The following is a 22076-nucleotide window of genomic DNA, read 5'->3' on the forward strand; positions in this document are numbered from 1 at the left end:
TTTTTTTTTTCTTGAGGATGAAGTAATGCTTTTCTCATAAATAACATTTCAGGAGGGAAAGGCAAAAGTGGAGAAAGGCAGAATTTTTGTCTTAAACTTGATTTTTAAAACTGGTGATCATATTTTTACACTGACTGATGTAACTGGCAAGCTTTCTTGGCTTCCTTGGTACTTTGTAATTTTTCTAGCTTCCTAGAGTTTGCTGTTACAAAAGCAACATCTTCTTTTACATATTGTCATCACCGTATTGTGCAAGTCCAGTATACTCGTTTTTTTACCACACCCAGGAATGTCATAGTTACTGTTGAATGATTTCCCTGGAGATAATAGTGGCACAGCTTTAAAAAATCAAGACCACTCACTGATTGACTTAAGAAATAAAAATGGTATAATGCTTTCCAGATTCAAGCTTGTAACAATACTTTCTTTGTATATGCAACTAAGTGTCAACATCATTCATTTGTAGGTCATATTCTTTAACCCTCTACATGAATTTTCATTAACATTTTCCTCTTCTAAATACCTATGAATTTTCATAGAGAAAGCTTTTTCTCTTTTTAAAATCTAAATATTTATTTATTTATCTAAATATTTATTCTGATTTCTGTCTTAATTCAGAGTCTGTGCTTATGCAGTATAGAAGAGGTGGTTGATACCTAACTGGTAGTAGCAAGGCTAATTCTAGAAATCATGGTGTCTGTCTTGCAGGAGCTCCAGCTCTCAGCTGAGAGAAGAAAGCTGCTGTCTCTTACACTGCCTAATGTAATGCAAGGGTGAAAGGGACATCTTACTTTTGAACTAACTTAACATTCAGCGTTGTCCAGCATGTTATGGCTAATCTCTAACTGTGCAGTATGGAATTTGTTTTCAATATCATCCATAGGTAAGATCATCAGCAGGTGATTTAAGGATGGTTTAGCTGACAGCTTTTAGTATCTTATCGTAGCAAAATTTTTCAGGAACTGAAAAATTAATGAGTAAAGGTTTTATTTTGGTTCTTGGGATTCATTAAGACATCTTTTTGAATGTTGAAAATACACTGTTTCAGACTGGGGGGGAGGGGGAGCAGTTAATAATAAAACATCCTGATTACTCCTCTCTCCTCCCTTGTTCCCAAAGACCTGGCTGAAATGGCACTAACAGCATGGAAAGTCCAAGCTTAGTAAGAAGCTCTATCTAGAAATAACCCTCTCAGTGTGGGTCCCTTTCTAGCCTGGGAAAGGTGTTGAGAGATGCTCAGGATAGGGCAGCGACAAAAGGATCTGTTGTTCCATGGGTCTGCAGGGCTTTCCTCTTGGTCGCAGGGGTCACATCTGCTGTGACGGGCTGCAGGTCGTGATAAAGACAGGGAGAGACTACACAGCTGCTCCGTGCTGGTGGGCTGATGAGGATTTTTTTCCCCCCCTTACATTCTTCAATAATATTTCCCTAGTGAAAGGACATGCGCTTAGACAGCACCTTGCAGCAGGCAGTCAGTATCTGTCTGCACAGATGTTGCTAACTGTGCTGTAACCAGCTGATTGCTAGCAGGGTGTGGAGTAGAGTGCAGGCATCTCTAAAGGCTTAGGGAAGGTGGAAGGTGAGTGAGGTGAGCTACGAGTGATTTTGTTACAAACCACGCATTAACTCGTAAAATTGAAAACCTGTTAATTGGTTCACACAATAGGAATATTTTCATTTCAAAGTCAGACCTGAATATCTATAAATACACTATCTGTACATATTCTTTGTAAAATCATTTTCAAAGTAGAGAAGGAAAAGCAACATTTTTGGGGTTAGGATGTAAATAGGTAAAATAAATAGAAGAGAAACAGATGCTGAATAGCTGCTCTTCATAGCCTGCCAGGAGAAGAAAGCATGAGATCTGGCTGTCAATGTCAATATTTTTGGTAGCTTCTAGAAGTATGAAATACCCTAAATATATTTTGGATAACAAATGCTATTATAAAAGATTGCTGATATACATAAGTATCATAGAGACGAACAATGCAGATTCAGCGACAGTTTCCAGAATCAATGTGGATTTTTTTTGTTTTGTTTTTTCTTATACACCAATATGTTACAATGGAAAATTGTTGTTACTGGAAATTTATTCACTGTTAGTGTGTAGCTTCAGATTGTGCCTCAAAAGTGACAGCTCACAGTGTGTGATCTCTGATCCTTATTGCCTTAGATTTGATACTCTAATTTCTCGTGGAATGTAGTAATATAAAAACAATAGCATATATGTGTATGTATATATATATTTATATAAATTTTTAATTAAAAATCAAAACTAATTCCATATGAATGTGATGCTAAATTTTTGCATGAAAAATGCCTTGAATAATATTTTAAAAGAGTATTCTCTGTGTGAAGCATCTTTGTTTAAACATCTGTACGTAGAAAACCAAAAAGTTAGTTGAGAAGCTTTTTAATTTACTCCCACGATATCTTCTGTCTAATAGTTGAGAACACTTCTTTCTACATCTGTAGAAGACACATAGTGTTTGGACAGGGTGAGAGGTGATGGGAAAATGACAGATTTGTCATAAGCATCTAATTTTGTTTTTTATTTCTAAACTTCAGTAACTTCTGTAATGGATAAGTGCTAGACTTCTGATGAATGGGATGCAACTTTTTAACTTGTTCTTTTTTCATCTTCATGCAACTTAAAAAAAAACAAACAAACAAACAACAATAACAATAACAACAGTAAACAACTAAACAGACATTGAAGAGGAGCATTATATCAGTTACAGTCAGTTTATTGTCCACTGGGACATCTAGCAGATCTGATCATTCGCAGTATGAATTAAGTGTTTAGTGCTTCACTGTTTTACATAATGTTTTCTTGAATGGTCTGAAAGAGGAAGTAGAAGGCACATTAATTACATCTGTAAATGATATGAAGCTAGAGAGAGCTACAGCAGCTGGAAGAACAGCAAGAAATACAAATTCATCTAGATAGCAGCAATGTGCAGGAATTTACAAAATATGATTCACCTTGGGAGCATGATCCAAATCAGATACATTGCATGTAAATTTAGTTTAATGAAGCGTTAATATTATTGACCTTTCACTCATGCAGTAAGCAAGATCTATTTATCCTGGGATCCTACACATTTAACTGTTTGTTGTTTGTTTGTTTGTTTGCTTGTTTTTAAGTGGTATTTTGATCTTAAGCCACTTCTGAATCTTTCTAATATTGTGTCTAATTTCACAACTGTAGTTTTGAACAAATAATGCATTTCTCATTTTAGTTGCCTATGAAAGAGAACACGTAGAGAAATTAATGCCTCCTCTTTTGTGATTTTTTTTTTCAAACATTCAATTTTAATATAATTCTTCATCAGTGCTGCAAATTACATATCTGTCCCAAATTCAGAATCCTGGGATCTAAAATTCTGTTATTTTGTTCATCTGCACCTTGACCATTTTGCTTTACAGTTGGGTATTGCAGTGGAACTTCAGTGGAAAACTGCCCTGAGACTTCATTTTCTTTCTTCTGTTTTACAAATGGCTCATGATTCGCCTTCATGCTTTGGAGGCGAAGCTGATCTGGCTGCCTTTACAGCTTATCAGTCTCTCAGCACTAGGCTCTTTACCCGGGCAAGTGCCAATCAGTTGTAATTTGCTCAGATAACAATGTTTCTATTGTTAGTGCTAACATTTCTGTTTGTTAAATTGGCAGTGGAGTAGCTCACTGTATCAAATAATTTAATGTTGAAGAAACAGTCTTTTTTGGTGCATGGTGTGTGGGATTCTGTTTGAAGGAAGCAAAGCAAAAACACATATCCAATATTGCATTACTTCTGGCTTAATTAGGGCCATACCAACATGTCTGGTGTTTTTCTGCACTGAGCTGCTGGAGATTGCTGCAGTGTAGTCAGGGTAATACACTTCTACAACTGTGTTATGTTAACCTGAGGTGATTAGGGGGAAAAGAGATATAAAAGAATAATTATTTTCCAGACACCTTGTGTTTTTTTGGGGTCAATATGTGGGCACCTGCGTAATGTAATGAATTTAAGCTGACTGATGACAGGCTTGCTTTACTTACCTGTGGTGGACCTGTTAGAAAGGGTCTGTGGATTGCAGTACAAAAGGCGGTATGGCTAAACTTCATTTTATAATAGCCAGAGAACTGCTTTATAAAGACCAAATTCAGAGTAATTGTTACCATGTTGGTATAGAAGAGTGTAAGGCGTTGCTTTCAGCTGCAGTTTTCGAACGGGATGATGAAGCTTTGAAACACCTACCAAGATGTCCAGCAAATTCCCCGTGTCCCGGTGGCTGCATGGCAGATCCTCTCCTCACCTCCTCTCTGCTGGCTAACATGTGTGCAGCCACTGAGCAGGCAGCCACGCGTTGCTCGCTCTGCTCCCTGCAGACTGGCCTTGTACCCTCTCCCTTCTGAGGATTCATCAAAAGAGGTGGCATGCCCGAAGGCCTGGCTTTGGTTTCTCTAGGAGGATCAGCATTTATTATAAAAGGGATGCTGGTTTTCCTTACAGATTTTCAGCAGTCCTTTCATGGTAGAGATCCATAAAGCTGAGGATGTGTTTTGCAGTAACAAAGCTCTTCATTGCACAAGCAGTATTGGTTCACGTAGTGCAGCAAAAAAGCCGAACTGCTGTTTGCTTATAATTTTGTACTTTTGAAACATCTGCCGTGTACTCGGTATGCTTTGATGGTGAGCAGAACCACGCTTTCAGCTGAAATGTCACTCCCTCTAACCTGTTTCAGGAATATTCATATTTTAATGACTTGTGCTGAGTAAATGGTAGGTCAGACAAAGTGTGTTTGTCCTGATTAAACATATGTGCATTTACCTTATCTCAATTATACTAAAAGTATGAGACAAAAACTTGCACACTTCTTGCTATTTCCTCCACAGTACAAGTAGGAGATGATGTTTCTATTTATCTGTGCTACTGTTCTTCTCTATCTCTGTGGCTAGTATTAAAGTGTGGCATGAATTCTTTATCCGTATGGCGCGGTGGTGGCTTGCAAGTGATGAAAAGCAGTTTCCTTTACACAAATATCCATCTTCGTTAATGCTGTCAGACAGCAAGTGTGATATCCAGGGAATACACGTCACTCTGTGGGTTACTGATAATGTAATCTAATTTCCAAAAATAAATTAAATGCATCTTTTCATCTATGGCCATCAGATGTATGTAAGCTGAGAGAAAACAATATGTTAGAAACTGGACATGTGAATTCGACAGAAAGATCAGTGACAAATTTGAAACTGAAGCTTTGGGTTAGACATACTTTTGGATTAGTTAACCTTACTGAAGAAGCTCATGATAGTATCATGTTTTGTTGTGGACTTCCGCAGATATCTTATCTAGATTGAAGAACTCTTATTTGTTTCAAACATTCCCCTGAAGTCTTTCTAAGCATTTTTACAAGGCTTTTTTTTTTTTTTTTTCCATCAAATTGTTACATATCGCAGCAATAAACCTGATTTGTAAAAAGTGTTAACAAATGCTACACTTTTTTTTTTCATGGATGACATTTTTGAGGGACATTTTTCTTTGCTGTCGGAGGAGAATGAGCTAAAGAGAGGAGAGAAAAAATAAGGAAATGGTAATTCTGATTGTAATAGGTGTGGTGCCGTGACACAGAATGAATTCTTCCCTAGTGTGTACTGCTTACACTTTTATAATGTTAATGCTCTGTATTTAAGTTGAGAAGAGGAGTAGCAGTTCTGTGTGCAGGGAAGTGCCACAACAGTTGTGTGAACCCTTTTAAAAATTCCACCATGTGAGAGAGGACCCCTTCTCCTTCCACGTAACTCAAAGTTTCTGCAGGCTTTGTCCATGAAAGTCAAGTCATTTTGATACCTCTGTTACCTAAAGGTTTGGTTTTACTGTAGTTTAGTCTGGCCAAGTGCAGATGATGCCACTTAGCCCAGTCTGTCTCTCTCTACATCTGCTCCCTAACTGTTTTATTGTCATGTCAGGCTAATGATGGTGCCTCCTTTGACTTTGGTGTGCATAAACAGGTTTGGAAGTGCACCTGAAGGTAGTTCAGATTCTGTTTCATCTGCCCAATGGAGAGCAACAAAGTCAGGTTGTTGCAAAGTCAGCAAACCATTTCTGGTTTGCTTCTTTTCAGAGGATGCGTGTGACCCTGTTCAAGCAAACTTGCTAACCATCTGCAATTGCCTCAGTCATGTCGAACATTGCATCTTAATCCAGCTGTGCATATGTGTTTAGCTGATGCTGTTTTGTGTGTATAGATGAGCTGTTCCTCCTTCAACATAATGGAAACAACAGCCTTCTGCCTGCCAGACCAGGCAGAACAAATCTGTTCAGACCTCTTGTATGTCCTGTATATCATCCTCATTGCTGAAGAAATACAACTGTTCATTATAGATCCTATCCTTTAGTCTCAGTGAATTATTGAGGGTACCAATGCAATTGAAGGAAGGACTTATTTTATTATTAGGAACTTTCCAACTAAACCCCTGAGGGAAAAACTTACAGGTTAGTTTTTGTCAGGTGTGCTGGGCTTTTGCAGAGGTACTTTAATTCAAAAGTAGTTAACATTCATTTGTTTTATCATTAATATTGATGGTTATATTGCTGCTCTGGTTACAGGAATAAGCAGCAAGTTACTTTAGATGTTTTATTGGTCAGATAGCAAGACCAGTGTTAGCAATGCCGTAAGTTTTCCTGTGGTTCTCCGTTACACCAAGAATGCCTTCTATATAAAACTTGCAGGCACACCTTTGTACTTCTGACCTCCTGTGATCTGTACAGTAGCAGAATGTTGCTGTATCACGTTACACTTCTGCATTGCATGTCTTTTCCTGCCATTTGAAGGTACGTCAGTGATTTCTTCCTGTGCATATTGAATGTCAGGTGTCCATTAAGGCATTGTCAGCTGCATAAATAATTGGCATGTGAATTATTCCACGTGCTGCTTCTTGTTATAAATTTATTATATCATTTTGAACTGGAGGATTGTAATGTATTTCCTATGTCTATGCTTAGTGTGTGAGTTGCTAGCTCGGTGTTTTGTGATCTTTCCAGTACTGATGAAGTAACTCAGTCTTTCCTTTTGTTCTAGTTCAGGCTTGGATCTCTGAAGCTACAAAAAGTTTCAAGTCCAGCTGAGGTGGTAAGAGAGCTGATTGGGTATTGTCTGGACTGCTTGGGAAGACTCCAGGTGAAAAATGAGCACCTGCAAAAAGAAAATGAAAGGCTTTTCAGTGATTGGAGTGATGTGGAGAAAAGGTAAGTTTAAAACAGTATTCACAGGGTATTGTTGAGCAAATCACACATATTTGTACTGTCAGTGCAGGGTTTACTGATGGGTGCTTTTAAAGTCATATAATGATAGATGGACACAATTTTTTCTTCTCTTAAAAAGAGTTGTGAGCCCAGATACTTACAGGTTTCCTTCCTACATCAAAAATGTGACTGGTATCATAGACCTTGCAGTTAAAGCTGGTTTTAATATTATGTAGCAAAAAAGAAATCACCTCTTTTCATCTTTTTCTCATCTTTTTCATCATTTTCTCTTCTCATCTCCACCTGTTTCAGGAAGTGTCTCTTTTTATTTCCCTCATTTTCACTAATTCTTATGACTGGAACTTTGAATTACTTATATTTTTTTGAATGGGACATAAGTTGCCATTTCTTTAATCTGTTTATGGAAGCAGGCAGAATTGGAAAATGAGTTTGATGTTATAGGGAGAACTACCCTTGTTTTGTGAGAGACTTCATTATTTGCCATTGCATTTTTGATCTGAATTGCCTGCTCCAGCACTCTGTACTGAAGTCATCTGTGCTTATTTCAGCTGGCATAAAGTGGTTAGCACATAAAAGTCAGAGATTTATCTTGTGTGTGTTTTTTTGTTTTGTTTTGTTTTGTATAGCTTTATCTGAAGAAGTACATTTAGGAAGACTGATGAAAGAATGTAGCTAATTGGTGTTAATTTACCTTGAAAAAGAGAGCTAACTTTTGGGAGGAGCTAGTTTTGTTTCCCTCTCATTAAAATGAGTAACAGTTTTTCCTGACAATCTCCCTGACAAGCATATGGCCTTCCTAAATAGTGTTTTACTGCTTAACAGTTTATTGAACAATAGTGTGTTGTATAACCAGTATGCTGTACTGCATTACACGCTAATGTGTAATAGGCATTACTGCTTGTATCAATTTCCATGGTGGAGTGGCACTTTTAAAGAGTAACCCCAAAGAAAAATTCACAGTTGCCTGACAACCATCGGACTCTAAAGCAATGTATTCGTGGCTTTGAAAGCTGGTGTTTTTCTTTAGTATGTTCATATTTTGAATTAGCAGAAACTTGATTTTTCAAAATAAATACTGAAAGTTATGCAGTCGTCAAACTTTGGCCATGTCCCCTAAATGGAGAATAAAAATGATTTTTATCCAAACAGTGGATTCTTTTTTTTTACTTTTGTTGTTGTTGTTGTTGTTTTTGTTTGTTTGTTTGTTTTGTTTTGTTTTGTTTTTTGCCCTAGCCCAATCTGCCCTGTTGTCTCTTGTTGTTCTTCTGGCTCTAATTGCAGGGTGCAGGTTGCTGCAAGTTTCTTGGAGCCATACAGCTTTGCCTGTTGTTGTTCACTATATAGCATTTCAAGCTTCACATTAAGTATAACTCAAAGTGTGGAGAGGGAAAAGAGCAAATATGAAGCACGTGGTTGAAGAATAGTGCTTCCTCTTTCACCTGTAGCTAAGGCATATCAGCTTCAGTTTCAATGCTAACTCTTCCCATGGCTTAAAACAGGACCTTATTAAAGAGAATCAACACATAGCATGCAGACTTCCAGAAGACTGCTTTTGTTGTTGTTCAATTTAAGTAGAATAGAAAGCATGCGGCACTAGATGGAATAATTCAGTCACTCCTTTTCCATTTTCCTGTTCTAGTTTTCTTGACGATAGTGAAAGTTTTGTGACCTCAGCTCAGCAACTTTGAATAAGCCTTCTCCTGTAGCTCTCCTGCTTTTCCTGAGGAAGTACATTCTTCTGGCTTTCCATACCCTCTGTAGAATGACTAATAAGTTTCATTCAGGAGGTTAAATCTGCCTAGTGAGCAATCTGTAGGCTAAACACCAGCCCTGATCTGCTGCTGGCAATTACCTCAATATATATGAGATAATCCACTCATCGGTAAACAACTTGCTGTTGGCAGCTGTATGCCATGTACGGGGATGGCTTCTGCCATTTCCCTCTGGGATGAAGGTCCACATAAAGGCAAAAGGCAGGATGACACCAAAAATCCATCTGAAGAGAAATTCCCTGCATCCTCAAATTGCTAAATTACTTAGGTAATCTAGTCTGAGCTGTGTGGTGTCTGATGTGTTGAGAGTTTCTGGCAGAAACTGTAACTCTTAATTTTCCTAGTGTGATAACCTAAGGGTAGGATTTTACCTGGCCAAAGCTTTCCCTGCTTTTAGAAAATTGCCCACATGAAGATAGCATTGTATTGAAAGTTAGTGGCTGGCTAGACTGTTCAGCATTTGATCTAAAAACTTAAAATAAAAATTGTTAAGACACTATCTGTCAAGATCCAAATAGAGAGCCTATAGAAATTTTCAAATAGATTATTCTGAAAATGCTGAATATGTGCACATATGTCCTGAATATGTGTACATCATGCACACCTCAGGGATGGGTAAATTTAAGTATCAAATCAGGATACCTATTTATTAATTTCATATAGATAATTAAAGTGGCAAATGTAAAGCAATGATAACATTTAGCAAAATAATTTCTTGGCCAATAAAACATAAGTGAAATGTCTGATTTGTGTGTGTGATATTTATTTTGCATCAAACATCTAAAATTAGTGTAGAAAAAACAAAAGCCCTACTAATTTATATTGCGGTCAGCTATAGCGACGGTATATTTAAACCACAAATAACTTATAAAAATGTAGGCTAGCTAGTTTGGTACTTGAAATTGACTCTTCAGCAGGAGCTCATTGAAATTCCATACCATCACCGGTGCTGGGGGAAGGCGAGGGTGAATCTGAAATGTAATAGAAAGGTGCCATAAGAGCAGTAATTATTTTAGAGCACGGAGGACATGGGTAGAAAGAGAGCACATTTATAGTATTTGAGTGTGGAAAATGCATAATTGCCAGTAAGTTACATAGTTCATGTTAATTTTTGTGAAGCACGTGGTGATCTCTGTGTTTTTAGGTGGTGCTGAAGAACTGGACAGTTACCTTATTTTCTCAATTACTAATCAGAACCATTCTTAATACTAGCTCTTTTCAGTAGGGTATGCGAGCTTTTTGATGGATATCAACTTGAGCATCTGGCACTTTAAAAGCATTGCACTGACATAAAAGACATCTTAGAGAATAGAAACTGTAAAGCACATGCAAATAAGACTTGCACTACTCTAGCCGTTAACTTTTGTTTATTTTCATTATACTTGAAAGATGTCTTTGAGATGAGCAGCTCTTTTACTTGGCCTGGGGAAATGGTATTTCTGTGAGACAAATCGCATACAGGCACAAGCATGTGACGAATTGCAATGAAAGGTTATATTTGTAACTGATGAGGTATTGGAATGAAACCCAGCCAGCTTTGCTTAGCGGTCACGTAATTCAGGTAACACATGCCTGAGTGAATCCTAAAGGCTATGCAGAGCTGCAGCTGGAGCCACCCCCCAACACACACATACATGCTGCAATCAGTGCATCCCTGTTCCTAAGTGGTAGAGGACTGTTGCCTTTGACTGTTCCATTTTTATGTGTCATTATGTTCCATATGATAATGAGTTTTAAAGCCAAATAACTTGCAAGTATAGCGTTAATGTAATGCTATTTCACATTGATTCCTTTGTTGCATGTTACACTAAATAACTGTATGCCTGAAGAATGTATTTATGCATTAATTGCCTTAAACAATAGAGAGGGAAAAAAAAAGGTGTTGATATAAACGACAGCGTTCATGTGTAATTAAGTGATGGCATTTGCCATGTAGGCATGTGATTTGCCTACAGTGTCCTCCTACAGGGAACAGTTAATATTCTATGCATGCAGTCGGTGTGTATATCTTGCAATGCTAGTATTTTGTTCCACAGAATCAAGAAGCTGGCTAGTCTTGCAGTAGGTTCCCATGCTGTGGTTCATAATGTCCAGGTAGTATCAACAGTACTCCATTGAGAGTCTACAGTTATATGGATATTCATCAGAGACAATGATCCTGGCAAGGCTGAAGTTATCTTGTATGACACATTTTTGGCCAACTGTGGGAAATGTCTCAATGTAGCTCCTTAAACCAGGCTCAGCTGCTCTGACACCAGCTCACTGGCAAAATAAAGTAGTAAACCCTTCTGTACTTGGTGTTGTTTTGTGTGTGGGAGAGGGGGCTTTTCTAAAGGACTTGATACAGCCAGTCTTACCATATTTAACACACACACACACACACACACACACACACACACACACAAAAAAATTGTTTTTCATTTTTATGTATATGGACATAATTAGTTCCAAGCATGTATATGACAATTTACCCAATGGGTGTATTTTTTTTTCCCCTAATCTCTCTCTTTCTCTCTTTCTCTCTTTTTTTTTTTTTTTTTTTTACTACTGCTTGACAAGAGGCAACCCCTGTCCTTACCTTTGTCCTTCCATGAACTGGTCAAGGCACTCCTGGGTCTTGTATTAGGGTTTGTGGTTCTTTGTACTTCAATATTTTGTCTGTTTGTTCCCCACTTAAACAGTTAACTTTCCTTTAATAGGTGGAAAGTCTCCTGGTAGTTGATTAGTACGTATGATCTTTCATTTAGGAATTATTGAACCGATCTATATGGTAATGATGTTCTGCTATTTGCATTTAAATTAGATGAATTATTTATCAACTATCAAGTATATCCCTAAAGCATTCCACACTAGGCTTAATACTTCATGAGATTATTTTCTGTTGTCTTTCTTCTTACATCATATGTGGGTTTGATCTATGAACAAAATAATCAGAATTTATATAGGAAGTCTGTTGAAATTTCTTATCTTTTAAATTATTATTTTAAAAATCTGTTATGCATGCAGGTTTAATACCAAAATAAGCCTTCTAAACTTTTTTCAGCCTTACATAGGCTGAAAAAGAATGTTGTTTATAAGTTACTACTGTTGGATATAATACCGTAGTTACTGTGATCAATAAGATAATCAAGGTGTTTACTTGCTTGTTACGAACATAGCTATTAAAATCTCTGGGTCTCAACACAAAGACTAAAAAGTTACAAAACACAAGAGTAATTAATAGGGTCAGATTTCCTGCAAGTCACTTGCTCCATTTAGTGTGATTATGTTTGCTTGTATTCCACTTTTGCCTTGCCTATGACAGAGTATATACAAACATTCTTAATTTTATATTTCCATTGTGCTTCTTTGTCTTTAAATTCACCTACTTACAGATGCAGATTAAAACTGCACAAAATTGAAGTTTTTTTTTCTCTGAAGATATTAATTAACATCCTTAAGAACATTTTTGTATAGATCATAGAAATTTAGTCCTCTACCAAATAATGGTGACTGGTTCAGGGAAATAAAATCTTTGTGGTGGTGGCAAGGACTGGGCAAATCTGATGACCCATGTCTGCCGTGGGGGTCTTGGCAAGGAACGAGCTCAGGAGCTGCATGAGTGGCCTGGAGCATCTGCTGGGCACCGCAGTCCACCTCGGAGTGCTGTCATCCAATTACTTTTCATTGGGTTGGTTTGGGGTTTTTATTGTTGTGTTTTTCAGCTGTTCAAATGTATTTCAAGTCAGAGTGGGAAGGCCAGATCTGAGGTCTGCCAAGCTTAATCGTAACTATTCATAATCTCATTATATTGTCTCCTGGTAAGCTATGCCCTCTCTGGTGAATTCAGCATGGAAACCAAAGAATGCTTGTGCCAGTTTAAGTTGCCTGATGTGCGTGTGTGTAAGATATCCAGAAGAGAATAAAGAGAAAAATTTCCTCCTTGGAAATGCTCTTCTTTTGTTCTTTTGGTAGCAAAGTTAATTGAACATTTCTATGAAAGAAAGCTGCTTCTGACCCGTTTCAGATGCAAGATGATGGACATGCAACATATAGTAAGGGAATTTCTGTAACAGGAAGGATGGCCTCACTATAGAATTTTCTTCCAGAAAACACATGGAGTTTTAAGAAGAAATGATGTGATGTGTGAAGTAAGTAACAATTAATTTTATATTGTAGGTTGGAAAAATGCGTAGAAGCTAAAGAAGATCTAGAGGCAGATCTTTATAACCGGTTTATTTTGGTGCTGAATGAAAAGAAGGCAAAGATAAGAAACTTGCAGAAGTTGTTGAATGAAGCTAAGCAGTATGCAGCAGATACTAAATGTACAAGGTATTTCCTACGTTCCTTGAGTCGCTTGGTATTATTCATGGCACAAGATTTGGTTTATTTTCTGTTTCTTTAGCTCTAACAATTCTTCCTGGATATGGCTTGGTTATCCAAAACGACTGTGATACTCATAAAAGCAGAGGATTCCTTGGAGTGTCACTGCAAGAAGCAGCATATTGTTTTGGACTTGGCAGCCAAGAACTAAACAGTCATTTATTCTCTCCTCTCCTATTTCCTATTTGGATGCAGTTATCTTTCCAAACATAGTATGTCTGTGCCATTTCCATAGGTGGTATTTTTGAGCCTTCTCCTCTGTCTTTGATTCCTTTTGTTTTTTGAGTAACAAAAATATCTTAATCTGAACATTTTTTATCTACTTCTAATTTAAAAATCAACGAAGTTGAATTTTCCCAATGCAACAGCACACCTTTCGTTTCCATTTTTATGCTGCTTTTTAATATCTTATCTTTTATTAGCTGCCCTTCTACCTGATAATGCTAGACAAATTAACTGCAACTCTGGGGCCTCCGTGTTGTTTGCGATCAGTTTGCATTGTCTATGGCAGTGCAGAAGTAATTATATGCTTTTTAGGAATAGTAGATGGAAGATACAGTTTTGTTGTTGTTTTTCTTTTTTTTAGGGAAAGTGTAGCTACAACTCAGATGGCTACTGGGCAAGAAAATGACTATGATGGCAGCACTGAGGAGGAAAGTGAAAATTTAGCATGGTCCTCATTACCATCGGGTAAGGCTGAATGTTTTGTCTTTTGAGAGTATCATGGACAGGCCAATCTCTTTACACAAATAAACCTTAATGAAGACAAAATACTACCTGACAAATTGCTCAATGACAAGCCGACCTGCAGGCCTTAAAAATAACTCTCTTGAAGCAGAGTATAATACTAGCATTTTCAAATTAAAGAGGAGAAATTTAAAAGCATGTTGCACAAGGTGAAGGTACTGTCATTTATTCCAACATGACAAATTGCATACTTTGCAGAACTAATCGCAGTCTAACGGTATCTGAACTATCAACAGTTTCATTTTAAATTCTAGGAACTGTGATGCGTACCCGACAATTGCGAAAATGTAAAATGTAGTCCCTGACAGTTTCAGTGTTTAAAAAGGAGAAAGCAGGGAGGTTTCACTACTATAAAAAGAGCTGTGCACTCATTTTGCATCACAAAAATGGAATAAAGATGTATTCAGAGCAGAATTAATTTTAATTTCCCAAAGACTTTTTGATCTCATGAATGTAATTTGACTAAATTTTCTAGGACTGGTAAAGCATATAGGGTACAATAATAGCCCATTCCACAATGTAAGATATTTAACTGTGACTCGTAAGAAATTTTGGCAAAGTACTAGGAGTCTGTTAGATGAATGATATCAGAGTTTTAAAACTGCAATGGCGTTTGCTGTGTAGTTATAAACTACAGGTCTGCTCACATGTACTATGGGTTCTCTCACTGGAGCTTTCCCTTTCCACTGTAGGTAATGGTAGACAAGACAGCAATTTATTTTAACTGTTTTCTGTGAATATTGGGAAGCAGAAGTGTTCAAAACCCTGTAACAAGTTGTATTAAACTACACAATTCATATAGGTTCATTTATTGAGGACTTGCTAATATTGTGTAAGCAGACAGAACTTCAGACAAATGTAGAAAGTTGTTTACACAAAGAACTTGCAATTATGGAAAGCAAAGATTTTGTATTTTACTGTGGTCATTAGTTCAGACATATTTGCTTTTAAGTGGTATTTGGTCATCTCAGAGAGGTAACGTAAAAAGAAATACATCCTATTTAGGGAAAAGACAAAGAAAGGGAAAGTTATTGATTCTTTTAGGAGATTCAGTATGGCTTAATTAACTCAGTAAGAGTTTTGAGACAACTGTGTTTTAAAAAAAACAGTAAAAATCCCACCCCTCAAGCTATAATGAGGGACTGAGCTGATCGATGTTACTGTAAAAAAACAGCAAGTGTATTTTCATTTAAATTGTAATAAATATGCTTTCTGTTGCCTTAGAAAGGTAGAGTCTTTTAATTGTGACAAAAAGTTTTCAAATACAAAACCTGAATTTAGAAAGATTATAAAGTTAATCCTTTGGGTAACACACTGAGTTTTTTCATTGTAATGGCATTCTCGGGAATGAGCATTGCTTTGGTTAGATGGTATTCCCTACGTCCAGCTTTCTCATTCCATGAGCAATGGAAAAGCAGACATAAGATCTATACCTCTGTGTGATCTGCGATCTTCACATGCGAAAAGATGTCTGAGACAGACTCTGTCACTATGAAGCTTCTGTCCCTGCTTCAGAGGTAAATGGCCTGAGAGAAGGATGAAGAACACATACCTCAAGTATCAAGAACTCCAAGGCATAAAAGATAATATAAGTAATGGTGTTTTTTTTGTTTTATTTCTGTTTGTTGTTTTTTTGTTTGTTTATTTGCTTGTTTTCTGTTTGTGTAGTCTTTCTGCTATTTATTCCTTTTTTTTTTTTTTTTTTGATTTGGAATGTCATTGTGGGCATTGTAGGAAAAATGTCAAGGAGAACAAGAGGATCGTTGGGAATGTTTTGGAAGTTAGAGGTGGAAGTCAAAATGAAGAGAGAAAGTCAAAATTTAAAAGGTGCATGGGAGGAAAGTGAAAACACACACGCACACACAAGGGCATATCTGTATCTTATATCTTATATCTATATCTATATCTTATATCTATAAAAAGGCCTAGAGAAAGGAGATCTGTAAATTTACAGGGAAGTGGACCATGTGATTTTGAGTGAAGACAATTTTTCCCCTTGATACAGTGCTCTATCAAGTTTGGAAATCCAAATTTGAAGAAAAAACATTAGGAAGTTGGGTAGGATAACATTGTGATAAAAATGGAGGGATTGGAAAATGATTTAAGTGAAATACTGAGAAGAATCTGAAACATAGTACATATGGTCTACAACTACATAGCAAGTTGAACAGCCTGGTCTGGTTGAAGGTGTCCCTACCCCTGGCAGATGGGTTGAAACTAGCTGGTCTTTAAGGTCTCTTCTGGCTCAAATGTGATTCTGTGATGATTCTGTGGTGCGGCAGTAGATAGTCTTTGTGTCCAGCAGATATTGCTGTCTAATGAACTTGAATAACTGGAAGTTGACACAAGAAAAATACAAAAATCGGTCTTTTTTTCTTGCAGACTAATTAACTGTTAGAACAACTTGGTGCCAGTGTTGAAATCATAATGGGATGCTTTTAATACAAAGACAAGATCTTGTTGATTCAAGTATTACCTCAAAGCTGTCCACAACCAATGACACATGGGACAATAGCAAACGGCTATTATTTTACCTTTTTTTTCTTTTTTCTTTTTTCCATCTGTAAGAGCAGATGAATTGCGGAATAAAGCCATTTATTTTGTTTTCTGCATAAAGGAGTTTACTCATGCATGCGTTCTCAGCCAGGCTATCTGATAGGTTTTAAGCCTTTGCAGAGCAGCAGGTTGCATTTATCTGTTCCGCTTCACAGAAATTTTTTGTAAGGGTCTTTTTCCTACGATAATAGTTAATCTGTAACCTAAAAGTTTACATAAAAACATAAGGGTTTGGGCACTTACAGTAACATCAGTAGATATGATTTATGGTTTGCTTTTTGATGGTAGTGTCTAATTCATGGCATAAAGCGAGAGCCAAATGAAATATGGTAATTTTTACCTCAAATCTACATACTGATGTCATTAATTCTTTGTACTCTAGAATAACAATTTGAAACTGGATTAGTAGGCATTAGAAAGTAAAGCTCTCAAGAAAACAACAGATGTATGTAAGAAGTTTTATAAATAATACTGTATGTCTTTATGTACAGCAGCTTTGCCCCCCACTCCAAGTGTATGAGGGAAATTTATTTGGCATATTTGTGCGTGTTGTGAATCCAGGACTGAAAAACACTCAGCTCCCAGTTTAGTACATGTAGATCTTAGAAGTATGGTTTAGTCGTGGATGTTAGCACTAGGTTAAAGGTTGGACTAGATGATCTTAAAGGTCTTTTTCAACCTGAAGGGTTCTATGTGTGTAGAACATTTCTAAGCAGCAGCTGTAAATGGTGTGCCAGCGGCTTGTGAATGTCTGCTCTTGTTTGATGGAGTTTCTGCTCAGGAAGGAAGATGGGAAGGAAGTCCTCCAGCTGTTGGGGAGTTCTTCAGAAATGGGGAGGTGTGAATATTTCTTGGGGCAGGGGGAGGTTTTTTTTGTTTTGTTTTCTCAGGATTGTTAAGATTCTAGCTGCCCCATGCAAAGCTGAGATAGAGTTGTTGCTTTAGCTATTGGTACTTAAACTAAGTTCCAGTGACTTTGTAGGTGCCTCACGCTTGGGACTGCTGTTGTGCCCTTCAGCACTGTCTCATTTGTTTTACTTCTCCCTCACATGTTGCATCCAGTCTTGTACTATAACTCCTTAATCAAAGGTCTGATATTTTGTTTAGCTTGCTTGGTGTCTGGCGTTTTAGAGTCATCATTCTTGGTTGGGACTGCTAGGTCCTATGACAGTGGAAAGAATTATATACACACACATAGACAAGAAGCAGCTGGAGCAGGCTTGAAAAGATTACAGAGCGATGTTGATTGGAATAAAACTTTGAAAGGCCTTTAGTTCTTTTCATGTTCATTTGTTAATAGGATCTGTTAAAAAAAAAAAAAAAAAAAGGCAGAAAATTGCCAGTCCGTTTGACCTCTGTATTTCTGTTAGCCCACAAGAGTTATGTGGTGACTCAGTTAGCATGAAGCCACCACGCTGATGCAGGAAGCTTGTGTTGCTGCAGAATGCAGAAACCCTTATTCTGGTTATGGGCAGTCCAGAACATGACCCAGCTGTGGTCTTGGTCCTTCTCCCCTTTGTTTTGCTCAGCGCCAATTTTCACTCTTATTTCCTCTAGCTATTGAGTCCATTCTCCTGTGGGACTCAAAAAGCCAGTAAGACTATCAAGCTAAGAAAACAATGTTTGATGTCATGATTGGCAACCATAACTTTGTCAGACAAATAAAACGCTTTTGTTAACTGTGGAAAATACTTTAGTGCTTCACATAGCAGGAAGATCTTAAAACAGGAGCAAGTATTGGATAAAATTCCACCCTTTCTGCTTCTAAGGAGCTTGAAAGGTAGATGAAGGGTAAGAGTTGCCCTCTTCACAAGGTTTGGAAGATGATCAGTGGAGGCGACCTGATTTCTTTTCCCAGAAATGTGATGAAACTGTGGGGATAGAAGTTATATACTGTATTTGATGCTATATACAAAATATATACGGTACTTATATACAGATATGAATGATAACATAGCAAATGGGAGATGCGCAATGGAAGAAACTGTCTTATAATTTCTGATTGTCTTCAATTATAATGCTAGTATATATAGCTACCTGTAGACAAAACAAGGCTACTGGGCACCAATTTACAGTCAGTTTTCTTTCTCTCTTTTTCTCTTGCCCATGTCCTTTCTCAGTCATATTTCTTATTGAAGTTGGTGGAAGTTATTGCTCCTTAGGATACAGAAGGACCTCATGAGATGGCCTGTTGGATTGAGTGAAGTTTTTATATTCTGTGTTTGTTGCCAGCTCTATGGAAATATTCTGTCTCAAGTGAATCCTTGGACTTGCAATGCTCATACATTTCTACATGTTTCCTTACAAGGACAGATTCAGAATTGGTTCTAATAATCTCGCTATAGTGCCTAAAATAAATAATAGCAAGCACCTTGCCACTTTTCACTGTTTTAATGTGCAAACGTTCTCATCCCCTTTATTCGAGGTCTTGCCTTAGGGATTACATGTTGTGCCTTCATGAGCCTCTGGCCCTTTAAATTTAATTAGTTCTCTTTTGTAGTCCAAACCACCAATTATTTGATGCTGCTGGTTAAAAAGCTTTGATCAAAGTTATTTTTAAAAATGCCTATTATAACAGCACCCAACTGTGCTTTGCAGTTAAAGTTCCATCTGTCAAGGCTTCTCCTTTTAAAGACTATTTTAAGGAGTTTTAGAACTTTGCCATTTTAATTGACTTCAGGCTTAAACTATTATTATTATTACTTTTTTTTTTTTTTTTTTTTTTTTGTCAAGCTATAATTGGAAATGGCTCATCCCAAGGAATAATCACATATCCAATTCCCTTAAAGTAGTAGATATCTTTTTGCTGAAACCCTGCTACTTTTTCTCTTAACCTGATGGTTTTATGTCTGTACAATATATGTGCTTGCCTATCCATGTTATACCAGATGTCATGGTCAAAATGCAGACAAAGCACAAATATCAATGTTTTAAGTCCCTTTAAAAATCCTGTTAGGATTATCACACTGAGAGGCATTGGTAAGGTGTTACTTCAAAATGTTACTAAAAAAATGATCAAAACTGCATACAACTAGGTTTCTTAGTATATATTCTTCAGTATATGAAGTAATGTAGCTGAATGTGGTTGTCTCTAAGTAAGTCATTATTTATGCCGTTCAGTTAATTCAGGTGAATCACAATGACATGATCTTAATGGATTTATGCTTTAAGAATACTACTCTGAATTGCAACAGTTTGTGACTGATCAAAAAAGTAGAGTACCTAATCACCACACTGTGGTTTTGGTGCAATGGCATTGTCCAATATCAAGTTTAAAAATGTTTTATTATGCATTGTCCACATATTACTAAAATTTAGGTATGAAAGAACTTTTTTTTTTTAATTGTCTGTAAATATTTTATATATAATTAAAGCTCTGTTTGAATCACTGCCAAATTAGGACTTTATCAGATTTAAGTTAAATTTTAAGACTAATTTCAGAATCACTACAGATTTAAAGTCTAAACATAATACACCTCTATGGATACTGCTGGTTTTTTTGTTTGTTTGTTTGTTTGTTTTGTTTTTTCCTCCACTTAAAAACAAAGCAATTTAAATACTGTAGGAATGTTTATTTGGAGCAGAGGTACAATTATTGTGTGTTTTTTCTTTGGATCTTGAGGAACAAGAGGAACAAATAATGTAAAATTCCAATAATTCAGAAAATAAATCAATCCATTAATGAAGCTGTATGTTTTATGTTCTTCCATGAATACACAGATTTTCTGTGCAAGGAAACAAACCAGCTATTTGTTTTTGAATCTGTCTTGCTGGAGTTCTAATGTTCCTTTTACTGTCCTCAAAATATGTTGCACTTTGCTATGGCTTGAAAGCCTAAAAGCAGCATTAGAAAAAAAAAATAAAATGAGGCTGTGATAACAAATACTCTTTGTATCTTTGTAGAGTACGGATGCGATCCTATGGGATACTTAAAGGAAATGTAGAGACTCTTCCTCTGTTCTTGCTCATATTTCACACCAATTTGACATGTACCCAACAATCTGTAATAAGAGTAGACCTGGACATAGATTCTGTGAGTCATGCACTTTTGCACTGGGCATGCACTTTCTGATACTTGTTTCCTTTGCAAAAGGATAGTGTAACTTGACCATCTACCAGGCGGCACTAATTCAGCAGGACTCTTTCTTTGTTTTCTCTTCTTCGTGAGCTACAGAAGACCTATTTCAACACCCTTTTGGTGACATCAGTTGTGAAACCAGAGCATCAGTGGTGCTGGAGTAGTGCCACTAACACCGCAGCTCTGTTTCATCCTCCTTCAATAGATAGTTAAAGAACAACTGCTTATCAGGTAAATGGGAAACTTTTGCTAGTCATCAGTAACCTACCTGGATCAACCCCCATTCTAATACTTCTGTTTGTTCCTGTGCTCTTGGGGCAGGGCCTCCATATGTATTTGTTTAATATCCAGCATAATAGTCCCTTTGAGATCTGTAGCATTTAAGAGAGCTACTAATTATTACTATAATTATACAACAATATGCTTCAATACATGTATTATGGAATATAAAAATTATAGAATGCGATGTACAGTGACAACAGTTCTTTATTTTCATAGATTCCAAACCTGCTGATGAAACCAGTCTACCACACGGTCTCATTATGCACTTCATGCCACATGCCTGCTTTAAATAATCCTTTGAGTTGCAGGTCATAAATTGGTTTACCAGAAGGTACAGGCAGAGATTTGCTTTCCCTCCTGGGGGTTATTTTGTAAAGGTAAAACAGAGCCAGAGCCTGATTCTTTTTTTTTTTTTTTTTTAATGTATGTTTTACTTTGAATATTATGGTTTAACTGTCTTTAGCACAAATACTTATCAGGGATAACTTAAGGGGTATCTTTTACTTTATGTTCAGTTCACGCCATTTATTCATGATAGTTTTCTCTGGCATGTTTACAGGGGTAGATATTTGCTTTTGGCGTCTGAATGCTTTTATATATACAGGTAATTCAGAGTGGAAGGCAAAGCATCAAAAATATTTAAATATACTTTGTGTTACACAAATATCAAATAAAACAATTCACATGATAGTACTGCAATACATCTGTATTTCTTTCCCTCTTGGAAATAGAGCCATGCTTTAGATGAGTTGATTTTGGTTTTATCAGTATCAGCTCATTGAGAATTATCCTTTCATCAAAGGGAAGTATTGTTTTTTGAGAAAAAACAGCTCTTGTAGGGGTACTGATAGCCAGTTTCTATAACTGTTGACATTTGGATAAAAGCTCTTATCTTCATCTATTGAATAGACTATATATCAGTGGCCTGGATGATCCTTATGCTTGCAGGCCTGAGAATCTTGTGTTCAGCAAGCAGCACCTTCAAGCTATCTTTACAGGCATGACTTGAAACTTGTAGCTGTATGCACA

The 22076-nt window shown here is 36.8% G+C and overlaps 1 protein-coding gene across 2 annotated transcripts in view; it reads left to right on the forward strand.

Annotated features, from left to right (window-relative positions):
- Positions 1-22076, forward strand: part of XRCC4 (X-ray repair cross complementing 4) — a 181441-nt gene that overhangs the window by 71612 nt on the left and 87753 nt on the right. For both annotated transcript variants that reach the window (XM_068666206.1, XM_068666207.1), the window contains exons 4-6: positions 7066-7232; positions 13181-13333; positions 13971-14074. In XM_068666206.1, coding sequence (XP_068522307.1) covers positions 7066-7232; positions 13181-13333; positions 13971-14074 — 424 coding nt within the window. The remainder of the gene's footprint in view (positions 1-7065; positions 7233-13180; positions 13334-13970; positions 14075-22076) is intronic.

This window comes from Anas acuta, chromosome Z (assembly GCF_963932015.1).
Source record: "Anas acuta chromosome Z, bAnaAcu1.1, whole genome shotgun sequence".
NCBI classification, from domain to species: Eukaryota; Metazoa; Chordata; class Aves; order Anseriformes; family Anatidae; genus Anas; species Anas acuta.